This window comes from Argiope bruennichi, chromosome X2, assembly GCF_947563725.1.
Source record: "Argiope bruennichi chromosome X2, qqArgBrue1.1, whole genome shotgun sequence".
Classification (NCBI taxonomy): domain Eukaryota; kingdom Metazoa; phylum Arthropoda; class Arachnida; order Araneae; family Araneidae; genus Argiope; species Argiope bruennichi.
The window spans coordinates 26,571,249-26,587,168 of NC_079163.1; the positions used below are offsets into that span (position 1 = coordinate 26,571,249).

The following is a 15,920-nucleotide window of genomic DNA, read 5'->3' on the forward strand; positions in this document are numbered from 1 at the left end:
CAGATTGTCCTATTTTAGATGGGTTTCTCCAAATAGTTTTTTTTTTTTTTTTTTTTTGCGCTCGCTACGAGGATGTAGCCTTCTTTTGAATAAGATTCTGGAACGAATTACGCTTATTACACAAAGTAACACTGTACATGTTTCTTAAAATATATAAGCAATATTACACGAGGTATTTGATCAAATAAGTGATTTGATTATGATTTAAGAGAAAGAAGAAGAAGAAAAAAAAAAAAAAAAAAAAAGGGGAGGGCAAGTTAATTAAGAAATTCGGACTGCTTCTTCAAGTGAATTATAATTTTCACTTTAAAAAGCAATGTCCGGAATTTTTAATTTTCTTGATTTTTTGTTTTTCTTTTGCTGCTGTTGTTGTTCTTTGTCTAAAATTATATCTCGGCATCTTGTCTTTGTTAAAGTTATTCATCGTGATCCATTGCAGAATTAGAACAAAGTGACATGCGTCAGTTAGCAGCAAGAGAGCAACGTAAAATAGAAGCAAACATTCTGATGAGAAATTAGATCAACATTGACTAAGTATAAATTGCTTTTTCAGCATTTTAAACGAATTCGCGATGAAGACCGATGTATTGTAAATATTGTATTATTACCATTAAGATATCAAATATTAGAGTAATATTTGAAATTTCAATGGTAATTTGCAAAATATAAAAAATTAAACAATAAATGTATTAAACAATTTTGCGCAAAATATAGAAACAAATTTCAATATATTTTATTTGTTACTTTATCTTGTGATCAGAAAGCAGATTTCTTATGATTTTAGAAAAAAAAAATTATCATTTACAGGCAGGAATATATTACATTCTGCACACTTTGAATGCTGTCTTGACTCATTCAGCAACATATGCAGACAAAGAATCCGCAAAATATTTAATTTCCTTCCTCTAAACAGAGCATTTTAAAATAATTCTTTACTTTTAACTTCAATAATTTTAATCCTTAAGTCTCTTTAAAGCTGAAATTGCGTAATACGATTAAGCAGTCTCGGCAGCTCAGATCCATTAATCGAGTTTGTGAACTGAAAATTACAAACAACCCAGTCCTTTTATTATTATTATTATTTATTTATCGAGATGAACTTAAGAATTAGAATTGATAAACTATTTTTTTTTATTCCTCTAAATGACGAATTTGCGTGTACATAATTCGCACAAACAAATTCAATTTCATGGAAGACCAATGAATATATATATATATATATATATGTATATATATTCAATGATGACCCACGAAAAGTGAAATGAGTTTTACAGTAGTCTCCCGATTATCCGCGCCTGCCGCACTGCGTTTTTTTTTTTTTTTTTTTTTTTTTTGCTTCCAAGCAAAGAGAAAATGCTTCCAAAGCAAGAAGCAAACACAAATGACTGATTTCTTCAAAAAGGTGTAGTTTTACACTTATGCTTTTGTAATTACATAATACATTACAGTATTAAAACAGTACATATGTATTAATTTTTCTGTGCATCCTTGACGCCTCTTGTAAATACAAAGCACTTTTTTTTTCATTAATAACATGCATTTTAGGTTAGTTTTGAGTGATATAATAAAATATCAAGCGTTAGTTAAACATTTCCTGCTGTTTATTTTACGTTTTATTGTACATAAAACGATTTTTCAAAGTTGGAATGATTGTTTTCTCTTTTGCTATACCCGTTTTTAGCTTTTTTCGGATTATCCGCGATTTTTGTTATCCGCGGCGGCCGCGCCACCCAATTCCGCGGATAATCGGGAGCGTACTGTATTTCCCTAAATACTTACTCTAGGAGAAAATTACGTTTCTTTCATTCATGTATCCATGCACATTTTCAAGTTTTATATGCAAAATTTGCAGAGATATGCTCATTTTTAATTTTAGAGGGACTAATCGCCAAAAATATCAAGTGCACACAACTGATAAAGACCAAAAGTATCAAGTATTCGGTATCGGATTCGATAGATACCAATAAATAATCGTCTCTAGGGATGGAATATCTAAGAAGCGAAGTAGGCATTGCCTACGATTCTCTCTCGCCTCGAAATTTTGAGGTATTTTTGCAGGATAATCTAATTTTATGCCTTGTTTTTCGTTTGATTAATAAGAGTCAAATACTTGATCTTAATCAAATTAAAATCAAAAACTATTTAAATTTCAGAACACTATTTTTAGGATTTTTTTTTATGTTTTTAAATTCAGACAGTATGGTCTAATTTTTATCGCAGTTCACTGATTAACTCAAATGTCAATAACTCTAACAAATTTTATATAATTGTGTTTTGATTATCAATGTATCTGCGCATACTACCGTCGTGCCATCTGTATGAAAAAAAGAGTTTTTGTGTAAAACAGTGAGTTGAGTGGCGAGCAGCCGGGAAGAGATGTGTGTACCATCGGCTCTTGTCAAATTATTGAGTGTGGATTAAAAGTGAATTACAGTCCGCTAAATGAGCATTAATTTAGTTATTGAGTTTGAGTTCTTTTCATGAGCAACGACGACATGTGGTCCGCTCGTACGGAGTGAAACAGTTTAATTATTATTATTGGGAAACAGTTTCGATTCACCATCAAGTTTCGTTTCTGGAGTTACTGAGATATCTTGTGGATAAAAATTCTTCATATGGGGTAGGATTGTTTTGTTTTCTTTATTGACTGTACTTTATTTCAAAATGTTTAAGACTTGTAGAAAGGCTGATTTAAGGCTTATTGCCAAAGAACTTGGTTTGAACACAAGTGATGAAATGACAGTTTTAGAACTAATTGATATGATTAAAAAAAGCGACAAATTTAAAACTGAACCTGAAATTGTAAGTGACCTTTCAAATTTAATTGATGAGGAGCGCAAGGCATAAGATGAAAAAGAATTAGCATTTGAGAAGTTAAAATTAGAAAGAGCAAAAACTGAGCTTGAAATAGCGCGAATTCGTGCCGAGGCAAAAGAAAATTATCCAGAATCATTTGAGCCTAATGATTCCTTAGACACATTAGTAAAGAGTATAGACACATTAGTAAGAGTAGACTTCAAGAAGTTTTGGGGAAATTGAAAATGATGAAACGGAATTAATTGAGAGTAAAGAAAAAATAATTTGTGAAGAACATTTCAAAAATAACTTTTCGAGAAATTCGGAATGACAATATGTTGTAAAAATGCCCTTAAAGGAAGATCCTAAGTGTTTAGGAAAATCTAAAGAGTTTGCACTGAAAAAATTAATCTTGTGGCGACGTCTAATTAAGGATCCAAATTATTTGTCCCTATACAGAGATTTTTTACGTGAATATTTAGAGTTAGGGCACATGTCAGAAATTCAGGATGAGGAGGAAGAAGCAACTTATTTTATTCCTCATTTAGGAGTTTATCCACCTGACAGGCAGTCAACAATGCTCATAGTTGTTTTTAATGCAAGTTATCCAACTTCAAACGGAAATTCCCTAAATTTCTTACAATATAACGGAGGGATAGTGCAAGGCGATTTATTTTCCATCATGGTTAGGATTCATAAATATGTCTATGCCTTCACAGCCGACATAAAGAAAATGTACCGAATGATCTTGATTCATCCAAGCCAGAGAAAGTTACAGCGCATTCTATGGAAAGAAAATGAGAAGGAACCAGTCAAAACTTTCGAACTAAATGCTGTGACGTATGGAACGGTGAGTGCACCAGTTTTAGCAACTCGCACGTTGAAACAAATAGCGATTGAAGAGGGAGAAAATTATCCTTTAGCTGCATCCGTCATTGAAGATGACTTTTATATGGATGACGTGTTAATCGGTTCTGATAATTTAGTTACCGCCAAAGAACTTCAAAGGCAGTTAATTGATTTCTAGGAAAATTCTAGCGTGCAACTGCACAAATGGCATAGTAATTGTGAAGACTTATTATCAAGTAGTGAAGATATCTATAATTTTACACACTCCGAGGAAACGCAAGTTTTAGGAGTTTTTTGGAATACCAAAAAGGACAGCCTTTACTTTAAAGTCGATTTCAAGCCGTCTCAAGGGAAAGACTGCCGAGTCACAAAACCACTATAGCAAGACTTTTCGATCCTCTTGGATTACTAGGACCTGTAGTCACGAAGGCAAAAATATTTTTTACAGAAATTATGGTCTTTAAACCTGGATTGGCATGAGGTACTGCCTGAGAAACAAATTAAAAAGTGGTAAAATTTCGTCGAATCATTACATAGTGTTAGTAGCATGAAATTTGAAATATGTATACTTACTGGGGGAGCTGAAGTGATAGAAATCCATGGGTTCGCTGACGCATCAGAAGCCGCTTATGGTGCAGTTATCTACTGTAAGTGTATTAAATATGGCCATGCATCAATTAAATTGATTGCCAGTAAATCGAGAGTGTCTCCATTAAAAAGAGTTACCATCCCAAGATGGGAACTTTGCGCTTCAGTGCTTCTAGCAAAGATAGTGAAAAAGGTGATACATGCTCTCAAATTACCAATATCCCGCACCTATCTATGGAGTGACAGCATGATTGTTCTTTCATGGATTCGCAAAGAACCATTTCTTCTTAAGACATTTGTTGCCAATCGGGTAACCCAAATTCAGGACCTCACTTGCATTGAAGATTGGAGATATGTCCTTTCTAATGACAATCCTGCTGACCTCATCTCCAGAGGACTCGATCCTGATAAACTTCATCATTGCAAACTGTGGTTAAAAGGACCGTCATTTTTGCGTAGCAGTGAATACCCAAATACAGACACCTTAATCAGAGTTATTGCAGATGAGTTTTCGAAAGAGTTTAAATCATCTAGTGACTCTAATTGTTTATAAGTGATAACAATAATTTTCTTCATAATTTTCTAAAAATTAGTAATAGTTATAGTAAACTTATTCGTATTTTGAATTATGCTCATAGGTTCATCGATAATTATAGAAAGAAAGATGACAGTTCAAGAGGTTTTTTATCCCCTTATGAGCTCAGACAAGCCGAGCTTTCATTGGTAAGTTTAGTCCAACAAAGGGAGTTTGCCAAAGAGATGAAAGTTTTAAGATGTTCAGGTGAAGTCTCAAGGCAAAGCCAGGTAAAAAATTTACATCCTTTTATTGATAAAGCAGGTATTTTAAGAGTTGGTGGATGATTGTCCTACAGTAATTCGAGCTTTGACAAAAAGTTTCCGATATTGTTACCATCGTTTAACGAGATTAATAATTACTAGTTATCACATTAAGCATTTGCATATAGGATCACAAACATTATTGTTTATTATAAGGCAAAGATTTTGGCCGATTAATGGCAAAGCTGATTGTAGAAAGATAGTCCACGAATGTGAAACTTGTTTTAAAGCTAAACCAGTAACGTGTGACCAGCTAACTATAAATGTTTTATTTCTTAACCAGTGGGCTTGGTCTCTCGAAACTTTCTTACTTACTCTCTAATCAATATACTTGTGTATTATTAACTGTATGCCACTTGCGATAAATAGGAAAGAAAGAGCCTGTTTAAGTGCGATCTTTGGCGATTAAGCGTTGAGATGTTGTTAATCTACAAGTACTATATAATTGAGTATGTATTTTGAAAGCATTTTTTTACAACTGATTAAAACCAAAATTGGGCATAGAACTACAATTATAGTCACAAAATCACTTTCTAATGTTCATATATATGTAAGGAAATGCGCTTTTCAGTTATCGCGTTTACTTGTATGTGAAAATACTGCCCGACAGACAGTCAATCCTTTGAGAGATTTTATTCAAAATTTGATAAGCACCAACAGTTTAGATGCTAAGCCTGTGTATAAGATTTTACCAATCTAGATCTCCACGCTTTATAGTTATCTTGTTAATTTATATTGAATATACCCGGACAGACAAACCCCCATCTGAATTTATTTCATCCAAAATTTTATAAAGTTCTAAAAATTTAGTCTTAAATCCAAATACCGTAAACGATTTTTAGTTATGGTGTTCTCAGACAGATAGACATTATACCAAAAATGCGTTTTTCTAATCTATTGAGGGCTCAAACATGAGAATTTGCCGAAATCTCAAGTTTGAATTTCTTGGCGATTACAGTGCTTTCTCTATACTTCGTATATGAGAAAGTAAAAATAAACGAATCAATTCATTTGGCAACACTTTTTACTGTGGCGTTATATCAGTTTTTTTTTTTTTTTTTTTTTTTTTTTTTTTTTTTTTTGTGTGTGTGTGTGTGTGTGTAAAATGCACGATTGTTTCCGAAATTGGAATGTCGATTTGTCTTTACACTACTTTATCTGAACTTCAATTGTCTTAATTGGAATTACAAATTCTAAATGTTTAGGGATTGCAATACCGGACCAAAATTTCTATACCGGTATTCGGTATTTTTTAAATCTTAATACCAGGATACAGGTTTTAATACCGGTATTAGAAATTTTAGAAAAAGGAAGAAAACAGCAGCGTTTCTTTGTTTTATTTTCCAGTTTTGTTAGACAGTGTAAATATCATAAAAAATAATGTGTAACTTATAAATTATAACAGTATATAATCACAAAAAAGTAAAGGAACATCTTATTTATTTAAATCACAAAAAAAGTGTAAATATCACTATTCAGTCTGTTGTACTATTACAAATTTTTGAAATGTGATCTTAAAAAAACATAATGCATCAATTGTACTTTCATTAAGCCTGAAAAGTAATTTTGTGTAAAAATGACCAGCTGTCGAAAACGCTCTTTCGGCATCTACACTAGCTGGTGGTACTGTAAGCAATGCGCGATATATTTTTTTTTTCAAGTATTACCTCTAAATCCCTCATCTTCAAATAAATCGATTTATCGTGGGATAATTTTGGATATAGCTGATTTCTGCATTGTATTTTGGTTCGTGGAAATTTTTTTTATTTATCTTATTATTACTCTTCCAATGATATACCTATAATAATTCGTAAAATATATTACAGAATTTATGATCAGGAATTGATTATATTAACTGATTGATGTTTGTTCATTATATTTATGATAAATAAATTAAAGATATATATATTGTCTCGTAATCTATTGTTACTTATCAAGCATTAAACTTATCATTACTTCAAATGCATATAGCGTCCTCAATTCAAGTGGATCCTAGCTATTTAATAGGTGAATAAAGTAAGATCTTTACATATTAATCTAATTATCCATTGTATTTTTAAAAATGTTCAACCTATTATCAATAATAAGACAACTAAAAAAAATTGGTAAGGTAGAAGAAGAGATATTTATTATACATCACACAAATATCAGAGTTCAGTAGCTGTTACAAACAGTAAGATAATGATTTTGTTTTATTTTCAGTCTTTTGGAAAATAATGACATTTTATTTGCAGTAAATTTATTTCCTTTGAATAGTATTTTTTAAATAATACAGCTAATTAAAGTATTTAATATTTTTTAAAGTTACATAATTTTTATTCAACCAACTTATAAAATTTGCTAAATATATACAGTAAAAAATTGCAGGAGGCAGCTTTCTTTCTAAAAGGAGGAGAGGGGTGGAGTTACAAAGTAGGTGAAAAAGTAACAAAAATGCAGCACATAATTGGAAGAAGTGTAGATCCGGCAGTTCTGCCAAGAGCATAGGACCATTTCAGTACGGCCCTTAATGGAATATTATTCGTGTAATAAAAAAATACAATTATCAGAAAAGACAAGAAAACACAAAAATGATTTCATAAAGACTAAGCTACTCAATATACAAAAATCTATCGACACATAATATATAAATTTAGAGATATTAAATAGTTGTTGAACAACCAAGAAGAGCATGTTTTGATGGATAACAATATATATTATATATGTATATACACTGTACTAAAAAATTAGGTAGAAAATTAATGATAAATATAAAAAATTTAACAATTTTAATTATAAGGAATTTATATTTATATATTCTAATTCCTTATTTTCATATCAGGAATTAGAATAACAATAGAATACCTCCCTGTGACCAATTCAACTGGAACAAATAAAAAAAACTAAATTAAATGTCTGCTTATATATAAATCGTTACATTTTTAATAAATAGCTGAGTAGCAAAATATGCAGAAAAAAATCCCTGTTTATACAAATAAAATTTTTAACAATTTCTCATTTTGACAACTATTGTATTTTTAAAAAAATTATAATGTCTATGTGTGTAAAAAGAGCAACTTCTATAGTTTATTTTCTATTAATTTCATAAATCTTATCTAAGGAAGAAATAAAAACATGAAAAAAAACCCTTCAATAATCATTAGTGTATATTAAGCATTTCACATTAAAAAGCAACAAACTTTTAAAACTTCAATGGTAATGATTATCAATATATATTTAAAAAGAAAGAAATTCAAAACATTTATTTTGTTTATGTCTGTGAAAAAACAATGTATAAGGAGCGTTCCAAAAGAAACGAGACGGAGGCTGGAATGCAAACCGGTAACAGAATTTTAACAGAGCGAGCGTCCTAGCCTAGGAATAGCGCGTCTTTGCTAGGGCGTCCCGAGTTCGAGCATAGTTCCTGTGTTCTATCCGTGACGTGAGTGAAAGACCCCCCCCCCCCCCCTGTAAAAAGGGGTTGTGCACACGAGCGTGTCAGTGTCATCTTCATATGAACTAAAGTCAGACTTTTGCCCTCGGGTATTCAGGGGTCTTTACCCTCACAAGCTACTGCACCCCTCCTTCCCCGATATCTTTGACTTGATTTGAATTGGCGTTCAATTCAAGGGGGATAAGAAACAACAGAATTTTAACATCGTTGCATGTAGGGATTGCAATATCGGACCAAAAGTTCAATACCGGTAGTAGAAATTTTAGAAAAGGAAAGAAAACACAGGTGTTTCTTTGTTTTATTAGCCAGTTTTATTAGAGAGTGTAAATATCACACAAAAAAAATTGTAACTTATAAATTATAATAGTATATAAAGAATCACAAACAAGTAAAGGAACATCTTATTTATTTAAATAGCAAAAAAGTGTAAATATCATTATTCAGTCTGTGGTAGTATTAAAAATTTTTGAAATGTGATCTTAAAAAACATAATGCATCAATTGCACTGTCATTAAGCCTGAAAAGTAATTTTGTGCAAAAATTACCAGATGTCGGAAACAGCTCTTTCGGCATCTACGCTAGTTGGTGGTACTGTTAGCAATACGCGATATACTTTTTCCAAGTATTTACCTCTAAATCCCTCATCTTCAAATAAATCGATTTATCTTGGGATGGTTTTGGATATAGCTGATTTCTGCATTGTATTTTGGTTCGTTGAAATTTTTTTTATTTATCGCTAATTCTAATTTTTGTTCAAGAGACAATTCCTTTTCGCTATCGACAGTAGTGACATCATAATCTTCGATAATTGAACCGAATTCTTCTGAATGTGGATAGGTTTGTGGGGAAAAAAATTGTAAATCAGATTTGAATTGGTTATTTTATTTTCTTCTTTTTCATTTTCATTTTTAAAATCATTATAATTATGTAAATACTATAAGACATTTTCTATTTCGGTATGCCTTTCTTCTGTGCGATTTTTCAATGTGATATATAATTCTTCAGATAGTGATGTGTGCTGTTCTTTCAGTGACTGTAACATGAAATTTATTGTTGCATTAGCTGTTAATAAATTAGAATCTCTCCGACATAATGCCTCAACAGCCAGTTTTAATATTAAATTTATATTGAGTTATAACAACCTGTTCTGGATATTAAGTCGAATTCACTATCTGAAAAATTAATTTGCTGGTTTAAGTCGATTATTGCTTTTTGGATTGAATTTCTCAGTTGCTCTAATTGGTAGGACTCTAAGTAAAATGCTATGACATATAATAAAAGCATTTGCAGGTATCTTGCTTATTTGTGAGCTCGTTCTTGCATTTAGTTAAGAACCTTCTTTTGAAATTACAATATCTTTACACCTTCGTGCTGGTGAAAACTTACGAAAAAAAAATGCGTCTTTCATAGCAAGTGTATTTATTTATTATAATTTAAGATATATTAATGTATTGTAAGTTATTTTCAAGTTAAGACACTATATTATTCATTATTTGCTAAGTCTTATCCTGTTGCTAATTAACTGCAAGGGATTATTCAATGATTGCTAATAGCAGAATCCCTTCATACATGCATAATAGATATATTTCTAAAAAGAAACAGACATAGTGAATTTCATTATATAAATTCAACTTCCAGACTCCGTGCCTGGATCTCATAATCAACCAATTTAAACCAATACTGCCTTGTAAAAAAATAATAATTACAACCTCTTTTGAACCAGAAAGGGGTGGGGGAAGGGACAAAGAAATACGACAATGTTTAATGCGACAGAACTCTTCAGTTATTTACTAGACAAGCTTATTTCTTAAGAAAAAAATATTATAACTGTAGAAGTGAATTAAACATTTACAATTCTACTTCAGACAAGAGGGAACGAAACAGTCCACTTATGCGTCTAATTATCTTATTTTTAAATGTATAAATAGAAATTAAGTTGGTGATGAAATAAGGTACAAACATTCAGCGGAATATGTAAATTTCTCAAATGTTTTAATTAATTGAACGACGAAACACAGTTCTACAGCAAAACTCATCCTCTAATTAGACAGAACAAAAAAACTGAATCTTTAAAAGAGCTAAAGCAAATTGGCAGTGATTTCACACATTTTTATTTAGCTTGACTTTTATTTACTTTAACTTTACTTTTATTCTTTGTTTTATTTATTTCGCAGACTTTTATTATCTTGTTTCATTTTCAAAACTGAATTTTGTAACTGATTTTTCATTCAATTCCGAATGTATTGGGATGTTCAAATTTTGAACACTTGTATGCTCTTAATGATAGTATACTCAAATATTTCCAGGATTTAATTATTAATTGATCATTAGATTTAATTATATTTGAATTCCATACGAGAAAAACAATTGTTTGCGAATTTGAGAAAAAAAAAATGATTTCCAATTCCATAATATTGATCGGGCGAATTCTTGATTTTTTAGCATGGTCAAATGCCGAGGGAAACACCTGAGCTGTGCATCATCTCCAAATTTTCACACCACCAAATAGTTCGAAGTACGGGAAGTAGCCAATAATAAAGATTTTCTGAGTTATAGCCGACATTCTCTAGACTTCGGAAATGCAACCCGACTCGAAATTGATGAACAAAATCCAAAAACTACATTATTTTAAATGACATTGAGTACATAATTCTTCAGTTAGATAAGTAAGATATAGGTTGATAACTTTCAGTCTAAGTTAATACCTACAAATTAACATTTGGTGCAGAAAAATTACCAGGGCAAGTCATACTAAATTTGTTAATTTAAACTTTCGACACGAACCTGAATTATAATGTCAACTGTTAAAGAAAAGCTTGATATACATAAACATAAATAAACAACGCTTCGCGCCACCATTACAAAATTGGCAACGGAACTGAATGAACCTTCTGAAAGAAACAAACTAAAAGTAACTTGTTAAGAATGAACACTTTTGCAAGTATAAAAAGTTAAAATCCTCTAACAATACTATCGTACATACGATTAAGTTCATCACATGAGATTTCAATACAGATTACTTTAATTTATCAATAGAGATTTAATTTAAAATACATTTAATGTTTTCTAATTCCTTACATTAGAACTCATTTAAATATTAACTTAATATTGTAATCAAATAAAAAATCTTCCTAAACAGAAAGATAAATAAAAAATATACAGACCTAATTCATGTGACAAGATTATTTTAACTTTTTTTTTTTTTTTGCATCTCAACAAAGTGCCATTGCAAATTTTTAATGCCCTTAAAAAGAAATAGCAAAAAATGTATAAATACTCATTGATTATTGTTAAAGAAATGTAAAACATAAACACTTTTATGTATAATTATAAAAAAGTATTCAAACATTCAAAATAAACACATTAGATCCCAATCTGAGATTTTCTAAAGTCAGGTAAACTACTTGCAATCTTCATAGTAAAAGCACATTTACAATGCATTAATATCAGTACGAAACAGAGATATCAGATATAATTAAAACAGGAGTGCAATAACAAATGATCATGTATTTCTTGGTTTGACATTCAAACAATTTCCGTTTGAAAGTATTTGATGAGTATCATAAAGTGGCAAAATTTTCAATGTTTTATAAAGGAAAAGCTCAGAAAAGAATTTATAGATATGAGAAACACAGTCTTTCTTAATATAACAGAGGAACTATCCAAAATTTTAAAGGAAAACCGATAGTCCAACTGTCTTAGTAATATTTTCTCTCAGAGAGACACTTTATGTGAATGGTACAATCAGAAGGAAACTATTAAATACAGAAAAATGATATCTAATTTTCTGTTCGGACCATTCACAAAATATTTTTTATGAGAGATATTAAAAACATCTCTTTAAAGGGCCCATAATAAAATGTTTTGTCAGATTATGATAATTTGTTACATAAAACTGTTCACAAAAATAATAAAGATAATAAAAATTACCCGATTTCATATGGAAGGTCTTAACTTTTCAGGTATTTCAAATTTGAAAAAAAAAAAAAAAAAAAAAAAAAGCAAAAGAAACTTACATTACCTTAAGGGCCTGTAAATGTTTAATCGAGACCTAAGGAGACACACCTGAATACACTCATATTCTTACTGGTTTGTCTAAAATGGGGAAATATGGGAAAAGGCTACAAAAGTCGTTATCACTCTTCATAGATGTAAAGTTCTTATAAACACTAACAATTTATTGTGAAGTTTGTCTTCGCAAGAAATGCTAAAATGAACGAACAAGAAATATCGAATATAAAGAATGATTCCCATATAAAATATCGGATTCACAAACTTACTCGGTATCATCATACTCTTCCCGTAAAGAAAAGAAGATAAAAAAAATAATGAGTAAATTTAAACATATGTACATGGTACAAAGCGATGATTTAAAAAAAATGTAAGACATTAGTGGTAAAATATATTCATTTGAAGATAGCGAAATGAAAAAATAAAATATTACTTGTATACATTTTCAAATTATTTTTATTTCTAGCTAAGATTTCCAGTTGCCTTTATGACAGTTATATATTTTATCTTAGTAATATCTCAGTGATATTAAGATTGGATTTGCTTAATATTTCTTTCAAAATAGAGTACGTTCGCCAAAATTGTTGCAATCGTTTGCCATTAAGGTTGGGGACTTAAAGATGAGTTCTTCGATATTGGACTGAATTTTGATTAACGTAGCGAAGGACCAATCGCTTTCGTAAGCGTCATCGAAATACGGAATTGTTTGATTGCAGAATGCCATATGAACGCATGCATATTTTCCCTACTTTTTCATTTCATTTCCGACGTTAGTTTTAAATGCTCACCAATATATATATATATATATATATATTAATTTTTGCTAAAATAAAGTAAACATGATTTGTAAATAGTTATTAATTTATTTCATGTAGATTACGAGCCTTTCAAGGAGTCAAATACAAAGGAAAATAACTTCTTAGAAAAGTAATGATAATGTTTGGAATTCTTTTGAAAAAATTGTAATTCTTGAATAATGTTTTCTTTTTAATGTCAAAATTATGATCTTAAAACAATTATCAGTAAAAATGCTAAATGATTTTAAATCTGACTGCTTGTTTTCCCTATCGTATCTGCCTTGAATTTTCTTATTTTAAAATCTTGATTCGGTCATACTTTCCCCCATCTTTTTTTTAAAGTTAAAAGTTATTATTCCATGCATTCTCTCTTTTCAATTATTTTTGTTTACTTTCAAAAATTTCAGTAACTGTTAAAATGTGTCGAAGATACAAGATATTTACTTTTGATTTTGTACCATATCCAGCTTTTTTTTTTTTTTTACTTTATTCTTTATTTTATTTTATTTTTGCTAGTTCTGTTACCCTCTGAATATCCCATTAATTTTTTTATGTATATATGTGTATATATTTCTAAGCTTTGACTGAATTTTAAAAATTTATTTATCTGCAAAAGTTTTTTTTCTGAAATATTTCTTTTCAAATACTGTAGCAACTATTTATATATAGTTACTATTTCTCTTTATAGGCATCAATATTAGTTAATGGTACTTCATTAATATTTCTTTTTCAATTTCATTTGCTGGTCACATTTATGCGGCCCATATATTTTTGGTTCTCTTAGGCTTTTTTATGATATCTTTTGTTTAATCACAACTTTGTTAATTTTAAATGTTTTCTTATGTAAGCAATGAGAAATAATTAACATTAATTTTAAATTAGAGTACGTGCGTTGACTTAACGTTTCTGTTTTTTGTATTCTGTCTTTGTTGGTCTTTCATATTTTCTAGTTTTTTTATTTGATTACCACTTTGTGTTTATATTTAAATTTGTTCTAATGTAAAGGATCAGAAAAAAGTAACATGAATTATAAATTGGACCTTTGTTCTTGAATTCGAGAAATGTATCTTGATACAACAAATCATGAATTTATCGTATAAAATCAATGTTTTTTGCTTTATGCCACTTTCTATATGTATTTTTCATTCTTTATGGTTGTTGCTGCTGCAACAGAATATTAGATATTTGCAACAAATATTCGAATATTTCTGTGTGTTATTAAGACTGATTATGTTTCTCATTCCAGTATATTCTTTTCTCAGCCTTTTTATAAAATTAAAGACTGAAAGTATTGCTTTTTTAGGATATACCTTATTTGTAAATGTAAAGTTTATTAATTTGGTATATCAAGAAAAGTATGCTCAGTTGTTATAACATTTGAATTTTAATTATATTTGAAATCTCGGTTACATATTAATGTCAGTGCAGAATGAAACCTGCTTTCACTCTTATGAACTTAATAATTAATCTTAATAATTAAGCTTTGTCGAAACCATGGCAAAGGAGAAGGAGAAAGTGAGAATATTAGGGAAAACGAATGTCCTTGAAACACCTACAGAAATTACACAGACTATAGTTTGGTTCAGAAAAAAAATTATTTTTAATTCAATTTCATAATGATTGCATTTTTGATTGATTTCAATTCAAACTGATATTTAACTCATTAGATGTGGGAATGTTCAATTATAAGTACAAATCCCAAGAAGGATAGCAAAATTTTCTAGTTTCTTTTTCGCCAAAACTAATTTAATTTCATACAACAAAATCAAACCTGAATCCAATGGTACTAAATAGTATATGAAAATGTGAAATAATTTCCCAGTTTCACAATGGTCTCAACGTTTAAACCAGGTGTCTTGGCATCCCAAATTTTAGACTGAATAATTTAAATATATGTTGCCGTAAGTGATGAATCAACCTCTTAAAATTTCAATAAATTTTTAATCAGAAATTCTCCAAAGAAAGATAAGACACAGAGATTACTATTATCGATTTCACCAGAACAGGATTATTAAAATTTCGCGATTCAAAAAGGGATTCATATTCATTTAGTAAAAATGATATCCCGTTTAGAATTTATCCTATGTCTGTTTTTATATGGACCTAGGAATTTTGAACCGTAATTAAATGATTATAACGATACCTGAGGAACACCGCACTCCATACAGAACTTATTAATATCGAAAATTATATCGTACGGTCTAAATAACTCTTTAATATTATCTAAAGACGAAAGTAATATGAATATTTTGACTTGGGCCTCATTTCTTTTTTTTTTTTTTTTTTTCCCTTTAAGCAACTCCTTTCATTGATTTCTGTGTAAAAAATGAAATAAAATCTTTTCTTGCTCCGCCACGAAAGATCATGGTAAATGCCTATAACTATCACCTGCCTAGAAAGAAGAATGGAACACTTAGTACAAGATAATATTCATTATTGGAGCTGATTGAAACCTTTATCGCCTTAAGTAATTTAAAATTTATTTAACAAAGAGGGAATTTTAAATTATTTATTCATTTTTATGTTTTCAAAATTTAATTCGAACTTATGAAAATAATTTCGATCAAAATATAATAATATTGTCTTTCATTAATATTTTAGCAAACTCT

General features: G+C 29.8%; 2 protein-coding genes across 2 annotated transcripts; both read left to right on the forward strand.

Moving 5' to 3' along the window:
- The first annotated feature begins 3,142 nt into the window (after positions 1–3,142).
- LOC129959663 (uncharacterized) lies at positions 3,143–3,823 on the forward strand. Its single transcript, XM_056072552.1, has one exon. It carries the CDS (start codon positions 3,143–3,145, stop codon positions 3,821–3,823), a length of 681 nt encoding a protein of 226 aa, XP_055928527.1.
- Positions 3,824–4,192: 369 nt separating this feature from the next.
- Positions 4,193–4,786, forward strand: LOC129959664 (uncharacterized). Its single transcript, XM_056072553.1, has one exon. It carries the CDS (start codon positions 4,193–4,195, stop codon positions 4,784–4,786), a length of 594 nt encoding a protein of 197 aa, XP_055928528.1.
- The last annotated feature ends 11,134 nt before the right edge of the window (positions 4,787–15,920 follow it).

What these genes read in the sequence shown, in the direction of transcription:
- LOC129959663 (XM_056072552.1), top strand. Translation starts at nt 3,143, where the DNA reads ATGCCCTTAAAGGAAGATCCTAAGTGTTTAGGAAAATCTAAAGAGTTT.
- LOC129959664 (XM_056072553.1), top strand. Translation starts at nt 4,193, where the DNA reads ATGAAATTTGAAATATGTATACTTACTGGGGGAGCTGAAGTGATAGAA.